At 42.4% G+C, this 22,525-nt stretch overlaps 1 protein-coding gene across 5 annotated transcripts; it reads right to left on the reverse strand.

The window, feature by feature from the left end:
• Positions 1 to 966: 966 nt before the first annotated feature.
• On the reverse strand, positions 967 to 21,807 carry nt5c2b (5'-nucleotidase, cytosolic IIb). 5 transcript variants are annotated; one of them, XM_018750942.2, is made up of 18 exons: positions 16,009 to 17,741; positions 15,517 to 15,590; positions 10,815 to 10,932; positions 10,111 to 10,206; positions 9,891 to 9,982; positions 9,648 to 9,705; positions 8,758 to 8,851; positions 8,497 to 8,550; positions 7,889 to 7,972; positions 7,638 to 7,679; positions 7,431 to 7,538; positions 7,249 to 7,315; positions 5,934 to 6,104; positions 5,779 to 5,830; positions 5,536 to 5,596; positions 4,656 to 4,832; positions 3,223 to 3,481; positions 967 to 2,080 (listed from the first exon to the last, which is right to left on the reverse strand). In XM_018750942.2, the coding sequence occupies exons 1-17, from the start codon at positions 16,146 to 16,148 to the stop codon at positions 3,242 to 3,244; spliced, it is 1,728 nt and encodes a 575-aa protein (XP_018606458.1). In that variant the 5' UTR covers positions 16,149 to 17,741; the 3' UTR covers positions 967 to 2,080; positions 3,223 to 3,241. The 5 variants fall into 5 exon arrangements, with proteins under 5 accessions (XP_018606458.1, XP_018606460.1, XP_018606457.1 ...); XM_018750944.2 differs by lacking the exons at positions 967 to 2,080; positions 16,009 to 17,741 and adding exons at positions 17,748 to 17,872; positions 21,489 to 21,807 and having other exon boundaries at positions 2,225 to 3,481; XM_018750941.2 differs by lacking the exon at positions 967 to 2,080 and adding an exon at positions 17,748 to 17,827 and having other exon boundaries at positions 2,225 to 3,481; positions 16,009 to 17,406.
• Between the last annotated feature and the right edge of the window lie 718 nt (positions 21,808 to 22,525).

Raw genomic sequence — 22,525 nt, forward strand, 5'->3', positions numbered from 1 at the left:
AGTACGGCGTGGCTGAGGAAGGAAAAACTGGACGAGTTGGACTCAGTCGGTGGAGGCCTGCGTCCATTCACCGCTCCACATAGTATCTTAGCAAAAAGGTGTTTCTTAATCATGCAGTGTGTGCTGTGTCATCAGGCTCATTCAGCTGGAGGAATTCATGGTCCAGGTCATCGGCCTGCGAAGGTATGGTGTAACGGAGGAGTGAAGAGCTGTGTGTGTGTGTGTGTGTACGCGGGAAAGAGATGCCTCAATGTGCCTTTGTGGTAAGCCAGTTAAGGATTAACTGTAGCCTTCCTTTTGTAAACTTGTTCCTTTTTTATTTCAAACCTCTGCTCTTCATGCAGGAAAACTACTTCTGCGTACTGTAAATACTGTCTTATGAGTAATTGCGCATATTCTTTACTCCAGGTGTGTAATCCACTTGCATTGTTATTTTGTTTAGCTGTGATTTTGTGCAATTTTACCTGTTTCTACAACTAGGTATCTTACGGGATCAGTTGATGTTAACTACCTTTCTCAGAGGTATTATCGAAGGGCCCTGGAACTTGAACCAGCAACTTTCAGGTTAAAGTGCAACCTTTTAAGTACTGTGCTTTCACAAGGTAAGTTCCTTAAGTGAATGATCAAGGCTTCTCTTTTTGCTGTGCCAAATGAGAGTCCGTATAATAATGTAAATGATTTGACCAAATCACTGGTTGGGGGACCTTTATTCTGTTAACCAGTTCCTTTGAATAAGAGCAATACCTCACAGGGGTAGTCAGTTATATTGCTTAGAATAAATCATATCATGCATCAACTGAAACTGTTGGTCAAACTGCTAAAATCTACTTTTCTTTCATCTTAAAATATTTTGTTTAACTAAATGCCTGAAAAGATGTATCATGTATAATAAAAACAAAGAAAAAACAACAGGGTTAATAGCTTTATTTATATTGAAATTTTCCAAAATTTTAAGCTAAATTTGAGGGAAACTAAATACACATTTTTATTAAAAACACACACACACACACATAATAAAAATATTCCATGACAGTTTCATTAAAGTTTTGGCACTCTAGAGCAATGATATGGGGTTTTTAAAAAAAAAAAAAAAAATTTTTTTACCATTTTACTCTTCCTTAACCGTTCACATTATATTAAACTGCGTTACAAGAACCGTTTTTGAAACATTTTTCAAAGCAATGAGTTAAAAAAAAGGAAAGCAGAAAAAAAAATGCATGGGGGGAAATCGCTGCTAAAATATCTTCTGAAAAAGGTTAATATGCAAAGGTAATAGTATGCTTCAGCTACTGCTGTGAGGCATGTCAGGCTTTAACAGTTCTGCTTGTTCCACGAATTCACCACGTTTCTGTATAACCTGCTGTTGCCGTTGGTTCAAAGTGTCAGCAGAGTCCCGTAAAGCTTCCGCTTGTTCGCTCAACGTCACTCGTCGGTACGCTAATGTGTTTGCACTCCGTTTCCGTCCTCCACCAGCTGCGAAGCAGAGGCTGCAAACTACCTAAAAGAGCCACGTTAGTTTCCCTGGCCGGTACCGCGCTGACATCGACTTTCTGTTCACAGCCGTCGGACACAAACGCACCCTCCGATTTTCACAGTACAGTGTACGAACGCGTCGTAACGGTAAAAACCGTACATCGCACTGCAGCGTCTGAACCTTAAGAGGTCGCTCCCCTCTGGGGCCCTTTCAAAAACAAAAGTACTTGCACAACGCTACTTGTAAGGGAAGGCCAGTGGTTGCAGCCCTCCATCCACAAGTGCTCCAGCACGTGCACCGCTAGCAGTACATCACAACAACTTGTTACACTTTCACAAATGGTACAATGAAAAGAGCTTTTTTTTAAAAAAAAAAAAAAGACACAGGCAGTTATTGTTCACCATGCTGCATACCAGCGGGGGCAGAGATGCGTTTCTGTGCTCATGCGAGACCCTTGGAGGGTGGAGAGGCGATAAAAGGCGCTGGCCTGCTGGGCCCCTCTGAGGAAAAACATCATGGACCGAAAGCAGATGGTCCTGTGTACGGTGCCCCGGCGCGGGGCTTCGGTGAGGAGCGCATCTGAGGCCGGGTCACCCCCCGGGATCCCTGAGGGCCATGCAGTGCAAGGTCAGTGAGTCCACGTGGCGCAGCCTGCATCTCACAGGAAACACTTCTTCCCCCTCCCCCCGTCAGTCACTTAATGACAAAATACTGGTTTTGCACAGAGTTCCGTTGAAGGAAGAAAAAAAACTTCAGCTACACACCCTGCAAGCTCAAGTGTGCTGAGCAGGCAGCTCCTGTGTGTGTGTGTGTCTGAGAGACAGGGAGAAATGGAGCAGCAGTACACAGGAGGCAAACCAGCAACCCACCCCCCGCCCCATCAATTTCTGGGTACAACTGTGTGAGGGGAGCCCGGACCCAAACCAAAGCACAATTACAACATTCCCATTGTGTTTTACCGCAATTTCAGCAGCCCACTAACCGGTAACCTCACGTTTCCACTAGAGTAAACATGCTAATAGGAAACAGGTGTCAGTTCTATACTAGCTTCAATATTTATACGGTACGACGTATATGGTGTCACACATCAGTACAGGGAAACGTGTGACAGATGAAGCACTTGCTCTGAGTAAATCCATAGTACAAAGTACTTGTGCTTTAAAACACTGAGCTTCCATGTTAAACCTTACATATTGCTTCCTTAGTCACCACATGTGAAAATGCCAGTACTTGGCCCAACATTTACCGCACTGCAAACTCTGCATGCTGTATGAGTACAGTACCACGAGATCAAACCGTTCTGTACGTCAGAACAACTGACACGCAACCCTACGTGTCGGTTCATGCTGCGTATGGTAGGTGTCCCGCTGCCCTTCAGCGCACTCTGTTCTGCTCCTGTGTGTCGCGGGTGCACAACTGTCCTCTTCCTTCGATAAGAGGCACAGCATACAGTTTCAGCTTCAACTCTGTTTGCTTTAGCAAAATGCCCAAGTGACTCTTGCTGAAGAAAAAGTGAAAGGGCACTGCAGTTGTGGCTGTTCCTAACCGCTCGACACTGAAGCTTCCCCAGCTATTCCCAGGCAGTAAACCAGTAAACAAGGAAAAATGGGAAATAATGACATGTTGGGGGGAGGGGGAGTTAAAAGATGTAAAGCATGCCCTTTGTACATGTAGGTAAATATCTCTTCCTCTGTGCAACTACAGGTCTTCCCTAAAATGGGATTGTGTTACATGACAAGGAGTTGAACCTGGTGGTTTCTGCTGACTTTACTCCTCCTCCTCCTCCTCCTCCTCCTCATCATCATCCTCATCGTGGCAGTGTGTGATCTCCTGGGGCGTCTGGGGGAACAGGTTGGGGGGCTTGATCTCGCTGATGGAGCGGGTCAGCTGGCTCCTCTTGCAGTCTGAGTCCTTGAAATCCACGGAGTGGCGATTGCGGGTGGCCATGGGCGACTCGGTGTCATTGACATCCACGTGGGCATGTTCCACCGTGGACTCGTGGGGCATCTGGGGGCGTGAAGGAAGAGCACGTGGCGTCACAGTGGAGGAGCAGAGCTTCAATTGAGGTACTCGCTTAGCTGAAGTGTACAGCATTACAGGAGGTCCCTGCAATGCGTGGCCAGCAGGAGGTGGGGAGGGACAGTGTCCCTCCTTCACTCGCATCCTGGACAACTTCTCCAGTCACCCTGAGCTCACTGCTCAGACAGAGCACATGTCGGCTCGCACCCTAACAGTTCACTAGCTACGCCGACACATGTAACAAATGCATCGAAATACCAAGACAGCTGGTACTCTAGTGGTTAGAGCTGCTGCCTTTGGACCCAAAGGTCACTGGTTTGTTTCCCACCTCCAGCTGTAATAAACTTGAGCTAGAGCTAAACTTGAGCTAGTACTTAAGCTGAATTGCTCCAGTAAAAATTACGCAGCTATATAAACAGGTAAACAGAAAGAACGTTACTAGTGTAAGTCACATTGGAGAAAAGCATTAGCTAAATCTATAAAGTGTCTATAAGTGTCAAAGTGTCTCTTAAGGGAACAGATTTTTCATTCCAAATACCTGAATGTTTCTTGTAAACATCCCAAGTATTTCCTTGAAAGCAATCAAACTTCCTGTGATTTTTACCTTATTAAACGATTGTGCTGACCGGCTGTTGTATGGTATTCAGTTCAACTTTCCAATAGTCACTGACAATTAAGCAGCCGGTAGCACAGTGGTTAGAGCTGCTTCCTTTGGACCCAAAGGGCAACAACGTTAAGCTGTGCGTCCCCTTTCCACCCCTGTACACAGCAGCCCTTTGGTCTGGTGGCTGGCACGCACGCACGCACGCACAAAACTCTGGCAGCTGTGTTGATACAGGGATTTAACGCTGGCTTTTATTCCTATTTATAAAGCAGCTATTATACTCCTGTCCATTTTTATCCCTGGTTGGACCAAGAAATCAGTCAGGGATCCAGGCAGGGATATTCCAGATCGGTGGTCTTCATCCACAGTTAAGTACAGGAGATTATGGTTTTTAATGTGGGTTTGAAGCCCCTGTTCCTGACTGAAGTTTGCCCTGGTCCTCATTGAACTAGAGGTGCATTTTTCTTTTTTGGACTGGTATTCTGCTTTGTGTGTGTGTGTGTGTGTGTGTGTGTGTAAAGGGAGAGAGATATGCTGAAGGTGGAGGGAGGGACTCACCAGCACATGTGCAGCTCTGAACAGGTAACTGAACGGGTAGTAGAGCAGGTTGATGAAGGATGCGGCGTACAGGTCAGCGTAGCGCATCACCTGGGAGGCAAACAGAGTCTGCCTGGATCCGCTGCGAAACAGGCTTCCCATCATGCCATAGCACATATCCATGTCGTGTGTCACTTTCTGTGGAGCAAGGTGGCATTTTTCAGGCTTAATCGGGAAGCAAATGTACATTGATACTGGTTTTCTTGTGGTGCTTTGTCACCGAGTCTAAACACCCACCAAAACAGATTTTAGTCTGCACGCTGCTTTTTGCCAGTTGATAAAATGTGATTTTCTGCTGTTTAATTCCCCGTCAATGGCCTTGTACCCATTACAATAAAAATATGCAAAAATATTTCAATATGCAATACTGAATTGCTCCAAGTGTATTTTAATTTGTTGCACTGTAAGTCACCATGGTATAAGCTAAATACTAGCTAATTATTGTGTGCTGCTTTGGAGAACAACATCTGCTCAATGATAAATGTAGTGTGACATACAAGGTTAAGCTTCTTACAATGATTTATACAGGTGGGTCATTTTTACCAGTCTAATTCAATTTAGGGTAAATACCTTGCTCAAGGGTACTACTGCAGGAGGTGCAAGGAGGCACTTCTAAGCACAACTCAACTTGTTGCCCAGATGGCAAACTATATGTAGCATTAGGTAAAAATGTCTGTTAAGCAACCAAATAAAAGTTACTTTCAGAAGTGGAGAAGTTTTTAATGCGTTTATGGGAAATATTAAATGCAGAGAAATAACAGCCCTTTTCAAGTTTGTTATAAAAAAAAAAAAAAAAAAAAAAAAAAGACAAACTCAGCATACAGTGCTAATCTCCAGGTACCTTGATGCGTCTCTGAATTGCACTGATGTCAGGCCTCTCGTTGCTGCTGCTGTCCAGATGCCTGGTGGCAGAGAGACAGAGTTCACAGTGTACAAATAGTCCTGGGCCAGTCTGTTCCTGTCGGGTCAGCCAGGAGACTTTCGGACCTTATCATCGCTCTGCAGAGCGCTGTGTAATAATGAGGACTAGCCCACAGTGGTGTGTGTACAGCATGAGCACGGAGTGGCAGGTATCTGTACTCACTTATAGAGCTCTGCCAAGAAAATGTCCAAACTCTGCAGTTCTTCAAAAATCGCTGCAAAAGAGAAATGTCAGTTTGAGCAGACTGCGTGACCCTGGCGACCTCCCATCTCTAGAAGCCGACAGGTTTCACAGCGGTGCTACGTAAGCGGACTCACAGCTCTTGTCAGTCCACACATGCAGCTCCTGTGCCAGCTCGGGAATAACCAGGAAGGTCCTCCAGCCCTGGCGCTTTTTGGACTTCAGGATGTCCCCAAAAATGTGGTCTCCGATGTACAAAATGTCCTTGCCTTTGGCACCCAGCAAGTCACACACAATGTCAGAAGAGCCTGTGGGTGAGATCAACACACCAGGCAGTGTTAGGACACTGCTATTCAGCCTTGGTCCAAGACATCTGAGGCCAGATTTTCAGTCCAGCTGGACTGTGAACCCCCTGAGTAAACCTACCAGTTGTCCCCTACACCAATACACTGGTCCCCCATTATTTGGTCTCCCAACCTCTCGTTTTCCCATGTATGAGATCTGAGATTAACACCACCACTTGTTATAGTTATTTATACAGGCTGCACCATTTGGTCCAGTGCAATAAAGTGAGATCTGAGCAGCTGTGTGAAACAGATACACTTGATTGTTGGAACCGCCCCCTCACACACTCAGAGTACATTTTACTCAGACCAGTGCACGCATGCCATCACGATAAGTTTACTTCATTAAATAATGTTTTTAATTTTATGTACACTAGACCCCTCATGAATGAAATTTCCACAAATAGCTTTCCATTACCCTACAGACCCAGAGTGTGTGCGCTAAGGGGGTTCTGACACCTTTGGCGGTAGCAGTGATGGGGAGCAAGAGGAAAAAAAAATGACTACTATAAATTATAAAGTAGTACAGAAATTGAAAATTTGTTAAAGAAAATTGCTCTTACCTATATTTGAAATATAGACCAAAAAAAAAACCTGAGAAAACTAGCTTTTTATATACAGGCCTATATTTGCTGCTGCAACTGCATGTGCAGTAAAAAAAAAAAAAAAGGGGGGGGGGGAGGGGTTTGCAGAAGAAATTGAACAAACCACAAAAAAGTAGAAGTATATGAAGTGTTACTTTTACACTAATTTGTCCTTACGATATTAGGCATCACTTATGGTGGACAGGGTTCTGGAATTGGAAATTTTGTCCTTAAAAATGGTAACAACACCATTTGAACACCCAGTTTTTCGATAGTTGGTTGTCAGGAACAAATTAGGTATAAGTCTACTAAACGTGGTTTACTATACTTGTCTGATGTACTTTGTAGGTATAAAATTCTTAATTTAAATGCTTTCTGCATGTTCCAGCTTAGCTTTTTCATTGCCAATTTCTAAATAGATATATAGAGAATGCTACAACTGTACTGATCACTGTGTCGCCAGGTCTTTAAACATCTTTGCTGGCATTGAGCCTTGAGGAAGTCCTACAAGAGCTGTACAGTACCTCCGGAGTACACAATTCCATGCTGCAGTGGTCCAGTGTACGTCCCAATCTTCAACCTTCCTGTAGTCTGAAAGAGCGAACACACAGAACGCGATGACATGTAGCCCCCCCGGTGGGGACACACCACGCAGCGAATACAATGAAGAAGCTGTTTCACACGAAGGTACAGACAGCTCACTCACAGTGTCCACCTGCCTGAGCACGGTCCCCTCTCCAAAGAAGAGGGGCTTGCGCGCATCCACCAGAATGAGGTCAAAGTAAGACTGCCACGGGCGATGGGACGCGCACCCCTGTAACACATCGGCCTTCCGGTTCAGCACATCTGTACAGTGCTCCACATGGGAACGCAAACAGTGTCTTCAAAGCACTGTCACTCAATGTCTGCTTACCTTTGGGCCATTCTGACAATCAAACAGGTATGTCATGATTTTCTGGAAGAAACGATTACAAACGTCAGCTTTATGGGAAACACAGCCTATATTGATACCACCAGCTAGAGACACAGCAGCACTCAGTCATAACTCAAAAACAGAACAGACGTTACACTTGAAGAAATGGAAAGTCTTTAGTGTCCTAATGTAATGATGACATTTCAAATACAACAAAGGCACAAACAGCTTATTTCAAAGGCATGACTCACATCAGTGTATTTATAGTCGCTGTTGGTAGCCAGGAACACCTTGCCAACCTCACTCATTCGGCTCAGGAGAAGGGGCAGTTTTCCCTTAATGAAAAGGAAAAAGGGATGAAAAAAACAGACATTACATAACGGTTTGAACAACAGAACAGCAGTTTCAAATACTATACAGAAAGGAGATTAAAAGTTTAATGTTCTAATAATAGGGGGTGCGGTGGCGCAGTGGGTTGGACCACAGTCCTGCTCTCCGGTGGGTCTGGGGTTCGAGTCCCGCTTGGGGTGCCTTGTGATGGACTGGCATCCTGTCCTGGGTGTGTTCCCTCCCCCTGCGGCCTTACACCCTGTGTTGCCGGGTTAGGCTCCGGATTGCCGCAACCCTGTATGGGACAAGCGGTTCTGAAGCTCTGTGTGTGTGTGTGTGTGTGTGTGTGTGTGTGTGTGTTCTAATAATAGCACCGGGTTGAAACAGTTGAATGTCCTAAATTCGTTCTATATTCAAGAGATTGCTAAACATGATCTCGTTACAATTATTTAATTAATAGAAAAAAAATCCATGGAAGGAAAAAAAAATCGTTCCCTTCCCCCCCCCCCCGACAGAACATCTTACTTACATCTTTCACCACATACTTCTCCAGGTTTTCTACAGTTTTCTCCTTCAAAGTCCCCTAAAGGTGAAGACAAAAGAGACTTTTAGGAAAGCTATGGTAGGCAACGCTGACGACAGGTACTCATGTCCCCACTATTTAGCACTTAACTGAATTATAGGACCCTGTGCGCATCACTTTCAAGCAACAACAGTATGGACAAAAAACAGTGCATTTTCAAAACCATATGGCATTGAACAAATTACGCCGAGCAAAGGTAGCACACACCTTGAAGTGGACCCAGTCTACGGCATCGCGGACATCTTGGAACATGCTTTTATAGGACATGAAGAGGTCCCCATCCTTAAAACCCTTCTCGCAGCTGAGGGGACGAACAGAAAGAGCAAAGTGAAGCAGCAACAGTGCCCTGTGATGACTGGCCTGGAACTGGTACTACACACTCCCCCATGTTTCTTTTAAATGGAGCCGCATGTCCAGCCAAACATCACTTCCTCCACCGAAAAGCCCAACAGTCATCCCAGAGGCCATGCATCCATTTCAAGTCGCAATCAAATTTCATCCTTGTGTCCCCGACTTACTACACTTAACCATGCTACTTATTCATTTAAAAATGGAAAATATACAAAGCTGAGACTTCTCCATGCAGCCTTTTAATACCTGCCAAAAATACATGCAGCGTATATGTTTACGAAGGAAATCAATCTATTTTGATTGCACCCGGAAAACATTTTTCCACCTTGCCAAATTTCATTTGTCATTCATACAACTCATTAAGCAATAACACGGAACTAGAAGAAATAGACATGTCAATATTACAAAGGTGGAAAAAAGTCTGTAACACAAGGAGCAAATAACATGTTTTCTGGACAGTGTTGTCATGGTTAACGTGTTTAGTGTTACATCTCTGCTGTAGTCTCATTTGAATAGGAAATGACAACATGTCAGTTCCTACCCAACAGCACAGCACTTTTTTTTTTTTTTTTTTGCTTTGTAAGCAGTGTAGTGTTTCCCCCCCCATATCTTCCCTCTGGATTTTGGCCGGATATGCAGAGGATCCATGAGCGGGGCCTTTCACGCTGTCTTTCCCCAGCTCGCCGGGTGCTGTCTCACTGGCACATTTGCATGCTGCAAAGAGAAATTACAGGCACTGCTCTTACCTTGTGTATCTGTCGCAGTTGGAAAAAAAGTCTACCAGGCATGCGAAAAGGTAAGTCTCTGTAAAGAAAAAAAAAGATGGTCACTATAATAAGTTTCACAATGTGGAAAAAGCTTTCCAAATGACTCTCTAGGAATAATTGTATATGTTTCCAGGTACAATATCTCACTCTCACTTTTCCCAGGACAGCTGTTAGTCTACAGTGGCAATGCAAAGAGCATGGTAAAGCTCAGGCGTTTCTCACCTGGAAGATTAAAAAGAGTGTTGAGGATGTAGAAACGCTCTGTGTCATCTCGTTGGATGAACTTGTTTGGGTACAGCTCCCGGATGTCAGGACTGAGGGGTAAAGGCCAATTTGACAACAGAAATAGGTAATGGGGGGGAAAAAAAAAAAATCACTGCATACCACTAACACCTCACTGGGCCACCTTATAAACGGTTGGAAAAATTCACACTGTACTTACCCACGCAAGAAGTTAAAGCCATGGACACAGACCAGGATGTTCCCATAAGCGTCCACCTTCAACAAGTTGCCATACATCGTATCAAACACAAGGCCCCTTTAGTTGGTAAGGAAGACGGCAGCATTCATTAATTTATTCATGTGTCTTACCGCACTACTTCTGATAGAAACACTTGAGTGACACTGGCTAATTATACAGCCTTATGCACACTGACCTCTGCAAAATGTCACTTGTCACTGTCACCATGCGTGCACCTAAATGGCTGAATCTACTGCTAGGGTTTACACATGACTAGCGATGAGTTCGGATGAAAGGATCATTCTGGAGTATCCCTTTCTTGGGCAGCCTTATTCAATTAAAGTTCTGGAAGACTGAAAGCAGTAAGCCTTTCTGTTCCATACAGGCAATGAGCCACCTGACTCAAGTTGCTGTATTCAACACATTTATCTCAAAGTATCTTGGTCATGTATTGGGAGCTAGAAAACATGCTGAATGCAGTCCTCCAGGACCAAAGTAGAATGAGATTGTGTGCGTTTTTCTTCCTTTTTAGCTTCAGCTGCAGTGATTTGAGAATCCAAGGGTCAGACCAACGAGGTCCTGCATGCTTCTGCTGCCACTCAGCTGAGAACTGCTGTCTCCAATATGCTAGATACCTCACAGTGTGTGCAGTTGAAATGTCAGTCATTACTGACAGCGCTCCTCACCTGGTGGGGAAGGCCGGGTCATAGACAAAGTTGAGGAGTTCCTGGGGGTACCCGATGGAGACCAGCCGCTCCACAGTTAGGTCGAAACCCAGGGACTCGTACTCTGGTGACTTGTACACTGCAGTGGGTAATGACCAAACAGGCTGTAATTAATAGGAAATCAGGGACTTAAGTGTCCAAACCACATTCTCTAAATGAGTATGCTTATTAAATAGGAGATTTAATCCTCAAAATTGCTAAATGTTCACTCTTCACACTTTTACTGCATGAGCAGTACTCACACTTTTACTGCTTGTGTTCATAAAAATGTTAAATTCAATCTGAATTAAAGTGCCTGTAGGATGCTGACGCTTAATAACATAGCTAAAGAATGAAACACATGACAGTAAAACTGTGTAAAATATTAAACTGCAATTTTGAATGCAATGAGTGAGAAATATCCAGTTCTGTTCAAACTGACATCTGACAAACTGACTGGTGTGTATGTGTTGTGTTAACTAAACAGTGCTTTTTAAATAAAACCACCTAAATAAGAAAAGAAAGAAAAAAATGAAAGCATCACAAAGGTCTATATTTGCATCATGCACAATAGGGAAGGATTTCGGTGAGTAGCCCGTCTAATCCAAGGATTAAGTGCGTGACCCAACCAAGCATTCCACTGCAATGCAATACTTTAACACGCAGGACCACATAAGTTACCAAGTGTCACAGAGCTGACAGCGGTTCAATATTCTGATGGGAGGATCAGGACAAAAGGAAGAAGCCTACGTGAGCTTGTGGCTCTGCGTTTTCGGCCCAACTCCAGACAGATCGTCTTGCGCGATATCAAAACGGAGCGTCAACCGCAGCCCGAAGCTCTGCTTGTTGTCGGCGCAGCAGCGGATGGACGTGGGCCAGCGCGAGAGAAAGCGGAAACCCTGTGCGGAGCAGAGCATCCCGGCCAAGGGTGGGTTGGCGAGGTGGGGGGACGGGAGGGCAGGAACGCTGCCAGGGAGCGCTGAAGTCTGCCGAACACATTCCTCCCCGCTAATGGCAGCCCCTCGACGCCTCCCCTTTCGCTCTAAACCCAGCTCATCTACAAAGAAAACTATTTTGAGGTGGTCTCCTTTCATCACCTTCCCCGCCACGGCTTGCTTTTGTGAGCAGAAAATCTCGGCCTCGACCTTGGAAAGTTCCAGTCATGTCCCTGCTCTATAAAACCTCTCGGGATACAGTATGAAAAACATTGCTTTCTGGGGAGGAAGGCAGCGCTACAAAAGGCCCAAACAGCTGGTCAACAGCTAGTTAACTGGTTAACATCTGAGAAGTGAAAGACATTTCATTCTTTCTCCACTATGGGAACCAACGCAATGTGCTCCTCTAAGAATGTCCGGCAAACGGGTCCCTCTTGGCCAAAATGTCTCCCAATTGTGTGAGCTTTGCTCTGGCCAGCTAAGCAAACAGTTTTACGTAATAACTGGAGCCTGTGGGCAAACGGCTGGATGGAGCTTCGTGAGCTATCCACTGGCGTTGGGCTATTTCTGCCTGGGTGCCTCATCCCCGAGTGCAACTAGCAAGAGTTGCTGAGGGTCAACCAGAGTATCCTGCTTTTGTGATGTCATGACAGCTGCACTGCTTCAGCTCCAGGCAACATGGTCTGCTCGGAATGCGCAACATACCTTCTTCGGCACTTCTTTAGCCATGTAACCACAGAGATCCTTGAGCCAGAATATAAATCACGGCTTTATTGCAGAATACACTCTGAAACAAACGGTAGAGCAAACGCGAAACAACCCTGGTAGTTAAACTGAGACCTCGGCTGTGCTTCACACTGCTATTTGCTCCCTAGTTTCCACATTCTTTGCATAGCTTGTGCTATATAGCATCCCACAGAGAGGAAGCTTACAGGGATGCTCCATTACTGGTTTCACAATTGCTTTTTTTGCACTGCAAGTAACTAAAATGTGTAGTTAGCAGAATCCTTACTTACAAAATTACACTTTGCCCAACAATTCCATGTGCGATTGCCTCTTTACGAAATGTTAAATATCTGCAACTTCATTTTTAACCTGCTGAAACAACTGCTTGTACAGCATATCTTGGTGGGTATAAAGATACTCACTGATTATGTTACTATATAGGGTGTTTTATTGTGTTTGTTGTTCGCGTCAAAGTTCATAAACTTGCTTAGTTTTTTGTGTAGTTGCCAAGATACTAAAATTAGTGCTGATAAAACAAGGTGGTTCACATACGAACGCATTCCGTGAGTCACTCCTATACTGAACGCTGCTGTTGTAGAGTATTTGCTACATTACATTAAATTTACACTTATTTTTCTCCAAAGTGACTTACAATGTTAATGTACTTACAACTACCTACCCATTTATACAGCTGGATCATTTTTACTGGAGTAATTTAAGGTAAGTACATTGCTCAAGAGTACTACAGCTGGAGGTGGGAATCGAACCTGTGACCTTTGCATCCAAAGGTCAGATACAGCTTTATTTGTTAAAGTAACAACACACTCTTACAGAGCCGAGAGAGAGGCTGTAGATGAACACATGCCAATAAGGCCATAATGGAAGGCTTGACCTAAGTATTGCAGTTCGAGATCAAGAGTGGCAGGATGGTAAATGACACCGGTGTGTTGCCGACGTGTTTTGTAATTTAGCCCTTTCAACCGCTGAGTTTTATGCCCTCCCCCCGCACTCCAGTACACAAACTCTCATATTTCTCCTCCTTGCACTGACAGCTCCCCTCAACCCCAATCCCCATCTCCCCAAGGCAAGGGCTGTCTCCATTACCTCATGCTGTGAACACACTCATTGACAGATAATTATGCACGTCAGCTATAAATGCCCTCGTGTCCTGCTGGCATGGTATTATTACTTACCAGGAATTTACCGCCAGTATCACTTCACACTTCCATCTAGGTTATGCACTCGCTTTAAGATAAACAAGCCTGCGAGTTCCAGAAGATGAACCACGAGACGTATTTCATCTACATTGCTGAGTTCTGCCCCGAAACCTCATTTACGCTTTGCTTAAGAAATTTCACTTTTGCTGAATAGTTCAGAAAATAATGATTTTCTCTTTGCTTACCAGATCTTTGTAGCTTGCAGAGACAAATATTTACATAAAATGTACTACCATTAAAATAAATGCAAATCCAGGCAAGGGAATTTGCCAAATAACTCACTCAATGCAACTGTGATATGTCAGTTTGAACAGCCAGATACTTCACATCAAAGTATTCTGTTGCTTTTCCAAACTCCTCTTCAGTTATCATGTCGAACAAGTTATCTTTCCCCTATGATCAGACTGTGCCACAACCATTACCAAGTGCCCTTTTCCCCCACAGTGACTTGGCTAATGTAATCCAAGCAGACCTTTGGATGCTTGTGGTGAAGCACGGCTCACTCAAGGTAATTACACTACGACCAATTGCTTTTTCTGTGTCTGCATACTGTTGATACACAACAAATTCCACAAACATCAGTGGGGCCCGATTACAGACAAATACAGACAATCACGCTAGGTGTCACTTCTCCCTAAAAACAAGAGAATTGAGCACATGAAATGAGTATTTCTTATTTCAACTGGAAAAAGCAGAAGCAATGTTTACTACATAATATGCATGTTTAAATGGTGCTCTGTGACAACATGCCAGTGTGTTACCAGTACATTTATTCACTTAGCTAATGGTTTTCTCCAAAGCGACTTACAATGTTGACTTTTTTTTTTTTTTTTTTAAACAGCTGTTTACCCATTTATATAGTTGGGCAATTTTTTAGAGTAAGTGCTCAAGGGTACTACAGCCAGAGGTGAGATTCGAACCTGCGACCTTTAGGTCCAAAAGCAGCAGCTCTAACCACTATACTACCAGCTATCCCTATATGGCAAGAAGCAGAAACATTCTCCCTCTACTGTGTCACCTCCACCAGTTATCACTGTATCTACACAACTCATCCACTCACTAGTTTTTATTTTACTACGGATCCTCAAAAACTAGGTGAAATCAGCTCTGGCTGGTGGAAAAACCTACATTCGGATAAGCCTGCAACAGTCAATGTGCAAGAGATCTTCCTCTACATCTGTTTCACATGTCACAGAAATGGGGTGCCTCTCAAAGGAGGGCTATTTTAGACAGATGATCAAGCCAGCAGCAGAGGGACAGCAAATAAAACAAATATCCCTCGCCTCTGCTTGAGTCACAGTTACTTGTTAAATATTGGGTGCTAAATTAAAACTAGATACTATTATTTAAAAAATTTTTTAAAAAAAAGGCATACACTCAATACTACAATAATAACTTTGTTATCACTAATGCATTAACATATGAACACTACTAAAGAATTGACTGCATCCTCTGCCACATATTTGTGCAATAAACATGTTTCCTACTTTATTTCTGGGCAAATAACCAGGACATAACGTGCATAATAAGATCTACAGTGTCATCTCAATATAATCCAAGTTAAAGGAATTTATTCATGAAGCTTTTTGCAAATTAAGAAAAATGAAAAACACAATGACCGACACCACGCAAAGGCAAACTATGAATATTTTTGAGGCCACTTTTCATTTCTCAGTAACGCCAAGGCATCCAAAGAACGCCACAGTTGAATATCATCAAAAATTAACGGTGGACTGTCAACACACACATTGTTTGCGCAGAGAGAAGACTAAGCATGTCATCCAAAGGACCTGATGAAGTACTTACCTGCCAGAGTATAATCCATATCAAAGCCGAAGCATTTGATCTTCTCCATTGCCAAACTTCTGTTAACAAACACTCTGGTAAAAAGGGAAAGTGTACAATCAGCAAACTCAATCAGAGTGTACCAATCTGGACCAGAAGTTTGAAAGCAACCATAGACTATAATTAATTATCACTAAGCTCAGTGATGGTACTGTGGTGAATTTTAAATTACTTTAAGATGTTATGGAACTAATAGTAGTTGATAAATTTTTTGCATTTAATGCTGTGCCCCTAATAATACACATCACCCTGTATGCAAATTAACTCTTACAACTGTGAAAACTATCATACAGTTCAGGTTTAGAATAATCTTCTAGTCTACAGTAGTGGTCAATTGTGAGTTTTTAAACAGTTGCTTTGATTATAATGCATCAAATATCACAGCAAACTAAAAAAAAATTTAAAAAAATAAATATGTTTTATAGTTGTAAATCAGGTCATGAACATGTTTACAACTTGCATGTCTCCAATGCACAGGAGGTCTCAGGATCCTGATTTGCCTGCAGATGCAATGGCACTCCTGAAAGGAAAGTAAGTACTGGAGCTCCAGGCAAAAGACTGTCTGTATCGGTGCCACAACATGCTTGACACATCTGATCTCAAAAAGTCAAAGGTTGTTCCTTAGTGTTCAAGATCATTTATGGTTTAGACATACAGACAGATGGATAGGTAGACAAATACTCATGCAGTTTTAATTATTACAAAATTACTTTGTAGGGATAGAAGATTTCTATAAAAATGCAAAGCACACAAAGCACAAAAAACTGTTACCCACATTTCAGCTTTGACAAGTTTTGAGTTGAATATATTTTGTTGATTAAATAAGTAGACCTAGTAAAGTGTAATTTCAGCCAAAATGCATTGCAATTATGGAGTTGAAAAGGCCAGTATAATGTAATTTTTTTTTTTTTTTTTTTATTTAATTAAGAGACAGCAACACACAAAGGAATGCAGTATCTGTGGAAAGGTAGGTGATATCTTGTCCAAGACCTGGGTGTCACAGTTAGGTACAGCACCAAAGCAACACCAACTAGAGTGACATACTCTTCACTTGTGCATTTTTGCAGTTTTTCTAGAAAACTGTTTTGTCACCATGGAAACATATACCTCAGGCAAAATAATCAACAGGATTCAATGGCAAATTTTGATTAGTTACACAGAGACCTTAGACTTCACAAATGACAAGAAAGGCACACAATAGTTTACTTCTAAAAAACAACAACAGCTACCAAAGAAAATACAATGAAAAGAAATACATCTCATATGGCACAATGAAGAGAAAAATACTGGGAATAATTAAAAAAAAAAAAAAAAAACAACATTACTGGGCCCTGCTATGTACAAGCACTATTTATAGCTCCTCTTCTAACAATAAAATGTCAACTAAATTAGTCAGTTACAAAAATAGTAAATATGCAGAAATGCTAAGAGGGATAATATCTGATTATCATTTGCTGACCTACACGTGAATTTTTGACATTGAACTGTACTTTACTGGGATCAAGTCGTGCTCTTATAACAAATACAGTTATATTAGGATTAATAACATACAGCACAGATGATTTTAGTCCTAAAATTTAGTTTTTAGTCCTAAAATACACAATTAAGTTAGGTACAGAGAATATAAGAAAAATATTTCACTGAATGCAGTCACTCACTGCTTGGATACATTTTTGGAGCAACAGACCACAGTTTCCTTCAGGAGATATATGAGTAAAACTAAAGACAAAAACAGAAAACCCTCCACTCTGATCTCTGAGCAATATTTGAACATCCAGCACAATACAGCATTAACTGCTTGCATCACTTCAACCCCCAGTACCTACAGCTGCTGGGTTTCAAAATCTCGATCTGAAAAGTATGATATGGAAATACGTGGCATTTTTAAATTCCCACAAAATCAAGCTTTATTAACAATGATCCTTTAAAGGACACAAACCTACTAATCTGTGGCCACATGAACACTAAAGTATCAAAAATGTTTATAAGATTGGTATATATAATGTATAAAAGACCACATGAAAAAAGAGGACATCACCACTTTAGTAAAAATGGAGACAGTATGTTAAATACTTAATAGCCAGGAAAATTCAGTTTAGCGCAAGGCTCAGCCCACAGAAGGCACCCCAATTAAAGCATTCTTAATATGAAAGCAAGTTTTAAGGGTTCAGTTGTGCCAAAAAGCATTATACCTGTGGTAGGCTTCTCGACGATACTTCTTCATGGCAAGTCCATCCATATTGGCCGGGAGGTCTGCATAGTTCTGCAGTCGGTCGCTCCATGATGTAGTCATCTTCAGTCCTTCCAATGCAATCAGCTAAAAACGAAAGGTATCACTGAGATGGAGCACAACGCATGGAAATGGACGTGTAGCTGTCAATCGTGCACTTTCACCCTGCCCTCTCAAGTGGCTTTGTGAAGAGCAGAAAGGGCCAAGGCAGCCCAGCCCTTTGCGTATACAGGCAGGGCCAACCCACAATTCTCAGCTAAGGCGGGAGAGGGAAACGCTCTTTGGCTCTCCCGTTTAACCCAAAAGTGGCAGGTAAAACCTTACTTTTTACTTTTGTGTTCAAATCAGAACCACAATACTGAAGCACTAACAACAGAAACCTAAATAGACATCTACAAATTCAGACTGAAATTAAAAGTACGCAGCAACACAACATTACTTGTACTGTCAATCTCCAAAATGTCACAGAATTACGAAAAATCGTCAAGTGTGGTAAAGTGTAAAATCTTATTCTAATTAAACCTTTGAATTTCCCTGTAAATTCTATGAAGGAACAGATAGTTAACAGCAACCATAGCACAGTACGACTTTTCCAAAGCACTTGCAGAATAACGTAAGGATATGAATCACTGGTATTCAAACCTGTTATTCTACACTTGACCTTAAAGCAGCAATAACATACCTAAAATAAGCAGGTACATATCCAACCAAGTAAATGAGATGTTTGTTCCTCCCACTAACTCCCTGAAACAGTCTACAATAACATATACTTTAATTACATTCATGTGTTTTTAAAAACATATTTTGACCTGGACCTACAGAAATAAGTTTAGTACATCAGCCTATAGGAATATACCCTGCTAACCCACACACAAATCTTGCACATCTTTAAAGTGGATGAAACTAATACCATGGCCTGGGTATCCAAAACTGATGATGTGTTTTTAATGGGACATATGGACAAGTTTAGTATGGATTACGAACAGCTTACTTCTAGAAGATGAAAATGTAAGGTAGACCAGAATCAATCCTATATTTAGGATAAACCCTGACTGCTAAAGCAAACAAAATTCTCATTTTTGTAACACAAGGAAATGACAGACATCCTGGACCAAAAAAAGTACTTTTCCACTGGCCAGGCTATTTATTTTCACAGGAACTCAATGGACATAAGGCTTTGCTCTTTACTACTATGAGCCAAGAGACTGGGAAGCTGCGCAAGTTAGTGTACATCTTTTCTTTTCTTTGGCGTAATTCATACAGCCTCACACCCACAGTTGGGCAGCGAGCATCAGGGTAAGTGATGGTCTCAACAGAACCACCACAACCTCCATAACAAAGGAAATAAGGAGAGGGCGACATATTGACATGTTTTCAGAAGGAATCCAGGAGCAGTGCCATCCCCCACAAAATCTATTGAAAACAAGGGATCAATAACCAGGCCAAGCTTGTGATAAAACAACCTGCCATCAGCATTCATTTAAAAGTCTTCTCAAGAAAAACAACAACAGTGTAAAATATTGTTGTAGCTTCTTAAAGAATAAAATTTCTTCCTATTCACTAATTCTGGAAAAACTGAATATATCAGGCCAAATATACAAAAGTGTAAATAATTTACTTTTATACTAGTTATTAAGGATGTGCATCATGCCGCCTGCAGTGATAAAGGTGTCCGGGAAATGAGCGAAAGGACAACCAGAGCTGAACGCGGACGTGACAGTTCACAAGAGGAACCATCTCGCTTACGATGAAGTTGTACTGTGGTTCTGCAGAACAACGGTGAGATGTGGGTGGGTGACGAAGATCAATAGCAGAATGCAAAGAAAACCGGTGAACTCTGACCCCTGTGGCCTCCTACTATCGCTGTTTACCAGCCACACAATTATCTGACAGAGTCGTTCTAAACAGCAGAGGGCACCTACTTGTGCTCTACGGTAGTTAATAAAATCTATATTTCATATTTTTCTTGGTATAAATTCACCTTCATACTTCCAACCTACACTACAAAAAACATTTTTGTGAAATGTACAAAATAATACATCTGTCTCATGATTTCAATGTGTCTACAGCATGTTTTAAATGGGTCATTAGTTTAGTTCTTATTGTACTTTGGATTAATTCGAGAAGTAAACTCAGGTAGTGTCGGCCCACTCAACTTCTCCGTGGGAATACTCATCTGTACAAATTCTTCAGTACCATGACTTCACTTCCAACGACAGCTTCAACAGGGGATCAAGTCAATAACAACAACAATACAGCTAAACAGACACAGTAAAAATGAAACTGATGGGTAAAAGTATCTTAGTTTAACACTGCCTGGTCCTGCCCAATATACGCCACAAGCTGCAGCTGGTCCATGAGATCCCGCAAGAAGTTCTTTGTGTCAGCAGCTCATGGCATTTGCCCAATTCCCAAAATACTTGAGGGAAAAAAAAGAAGAAAAACAACACAACACAATATCTTAATGAACATTTGTATATCAGTTTCCAGACAGCCTTGGACACTGAATGTGTGACAAGTAACGTAAAAACAGCTCGCTCTATGCGTCAGCTCAAAGGATTCCTCATTGGACTGAAGACAAATGAAAAATACCAAAGAGCATAAAAAGACTTTGTACCACAAACTGCAGGTTAGTCAGGGTTATCTTAGTAATTCACTGTTTCTTTGAAGAGAAAAAGAAATCTTAACAAATGTAATAAAAAAAAAAAAGAAGGAATTCTTACAGACTTCATTTGTAACTAAACAATAAAACAAGATTACAGAAAAAAATTTGTCTTTATCTAATGACAACTCAACATCAATATGTAAAGAAACTGTGAGGGGAGACAGTGGTCACGTGTCACAACTAGTTTAAATTTGCCCAATTGGAGGGGGGTAAATTATGAGCATTGAAAAGTACAGAAAGTTAGAGGACCTAATTTCAGATTTAAGTGCATCTCTGTATGTTGTGTGTATGTAGTCTGTATATGTTGTTGTGTATAGAGATGTTCTGTGTATGTTTTCTGCATGCAGAGTTCAAATACACTCTGTACTGTGTTTATGTAGTGTGTGTATGTACACTATATCATATGTACTGTGTGTTGTATACATGTACTATATGTACACTCTTATGTGTATGTACTGTATGTTGTATGCATGTACTGTATGGTGTACATCTGTGTATATGTACTGTGTTATATACACAGTGTACATATAGTACATGTATACATATGTATGCTGTGTGTGTATGGACTGTGTACTGTACTATCATGTGTATGTTATTTATGTACTACTGTACTGTGTAGTGTGTTAACAGTACTCTAGCCTAGGCTAGCACATTTCCTTCTTGTCCCCCGTTTGTGTAAAGGGGGGAATGGTGGTGAGTATCTCACGGCTCCACCACGGTAACACAACGTTTACTTTCGGCGTAAAAGCTAAGCAGTGGAGCCCGTGAGAGGAGCCTCAGCTGTGCGGGACGAGGACAGGAGGAAACGGTCGCGCGCTCCGCGACTCCATCCATTATAATTAGTCTGAAGCAGCCCTGAGGTACTAGCTAACCGCAGGCCACCCTCTTCCCCGAATTCACTCCGCTTTACAGCACACGTGGCGCTGTAGATGTTCGACCGCAGAAAACGCACAGCGACGTACCAAAAAAAAAAAAAAAAACGGCCCGTCTGCGTGAAGGTGATTTAATAACAGTCGGCGGCGGAGCGTATTCACTCACCTCTCGGTTCCGACCGTACGGACGCAGCTACACCGAACGCGCCCGCCTCTGCGCATGCGTGTCCGCTGTGGTCGCGCGACTGCGTTTTTTAACGAGCGGTGCCGGGGAGGCGCTGCTTGGCTGCTGCGCTTTTGACTGACAAATCGTCGTCGTCGGTTAAAGGAAGGAAGTGTCAGGGAAGCGCATCATAGTTTCGGCACCTGTGTAATCGGTCTCAAGTAGCGTACGCCTGCTGAATTACTAAATGAAGAACTTGGGTAATACGTGTTTACTATCACAGCTGAAAGTGTTATTACAACAGCTAGGTCCCCTCACAAGAAGTACAAAAAAGTAAAAGTGGGAGAGCCGGCCCGAAGCCTTCCTCGTAAAACGTCATGTGTGGGCAACGTCATACAAGTCGTATGACGTCATGCGTCAAGCGTTCTCATTCCCACGCCGTGGGCCACGGCAAGTTTGAATAGCGGAACCGTACGATACAAAGAGTGGGGTTCCAAAATAGCAACAAAAAGCTATTTAACTCCGCTGCACACATGATATAATACTTAGAAACAGGTTCATGCTATTCTAAGTGAAAAGATACTAACGAATACACGCCCCCCTCCCGCGAGACACTGCTCCCCAGATTCATTTTAGTTTATTTTTTTCTTTTCAAATTTGCTGAATACCAAACGTCAATAAACTACACAATTGCACTTATACTGTACATTCATTGTATTACTGCAGTAAACTGGATAATTATCAGTAAACAAGTTTCTTATACAGATCCATACGGACATCTGCTGGGGGATATTGGTACTTGGCCAAAGATTTAAATGCAGTTATTATTATTATATCATCATCATCATTTTTTATAGAGGGACTATATTATGTTGGATATTGGTGCGTCCAGGTGCGTTGATGTGCACACATTGTATGGTGGCGCGCAGCGCCGTGAGCTTGGATGGGGCGAAGAGGGACGCAGATGCAGCGTTCATAACGAACGATTTATTCGAACACCAGCACAAAGGGAATAATGCTCTTGGTCCGAGGACCCCTTT

Source organism: Scleropages formosus, chromosome 16, assembly GCF_900964775.1.
Source record: "Scleropages formosus chromosome 16, fSclFor1.1, whole genome shotgun sequence".
Classification (NCBI taxonomy): domain Eukaryota; kingdom Metazoa; phylum Chordata; class Actinopteri; order Osteoglossiformes; family Osteoglossidae; genus Scleropages; species Scleropages formosus.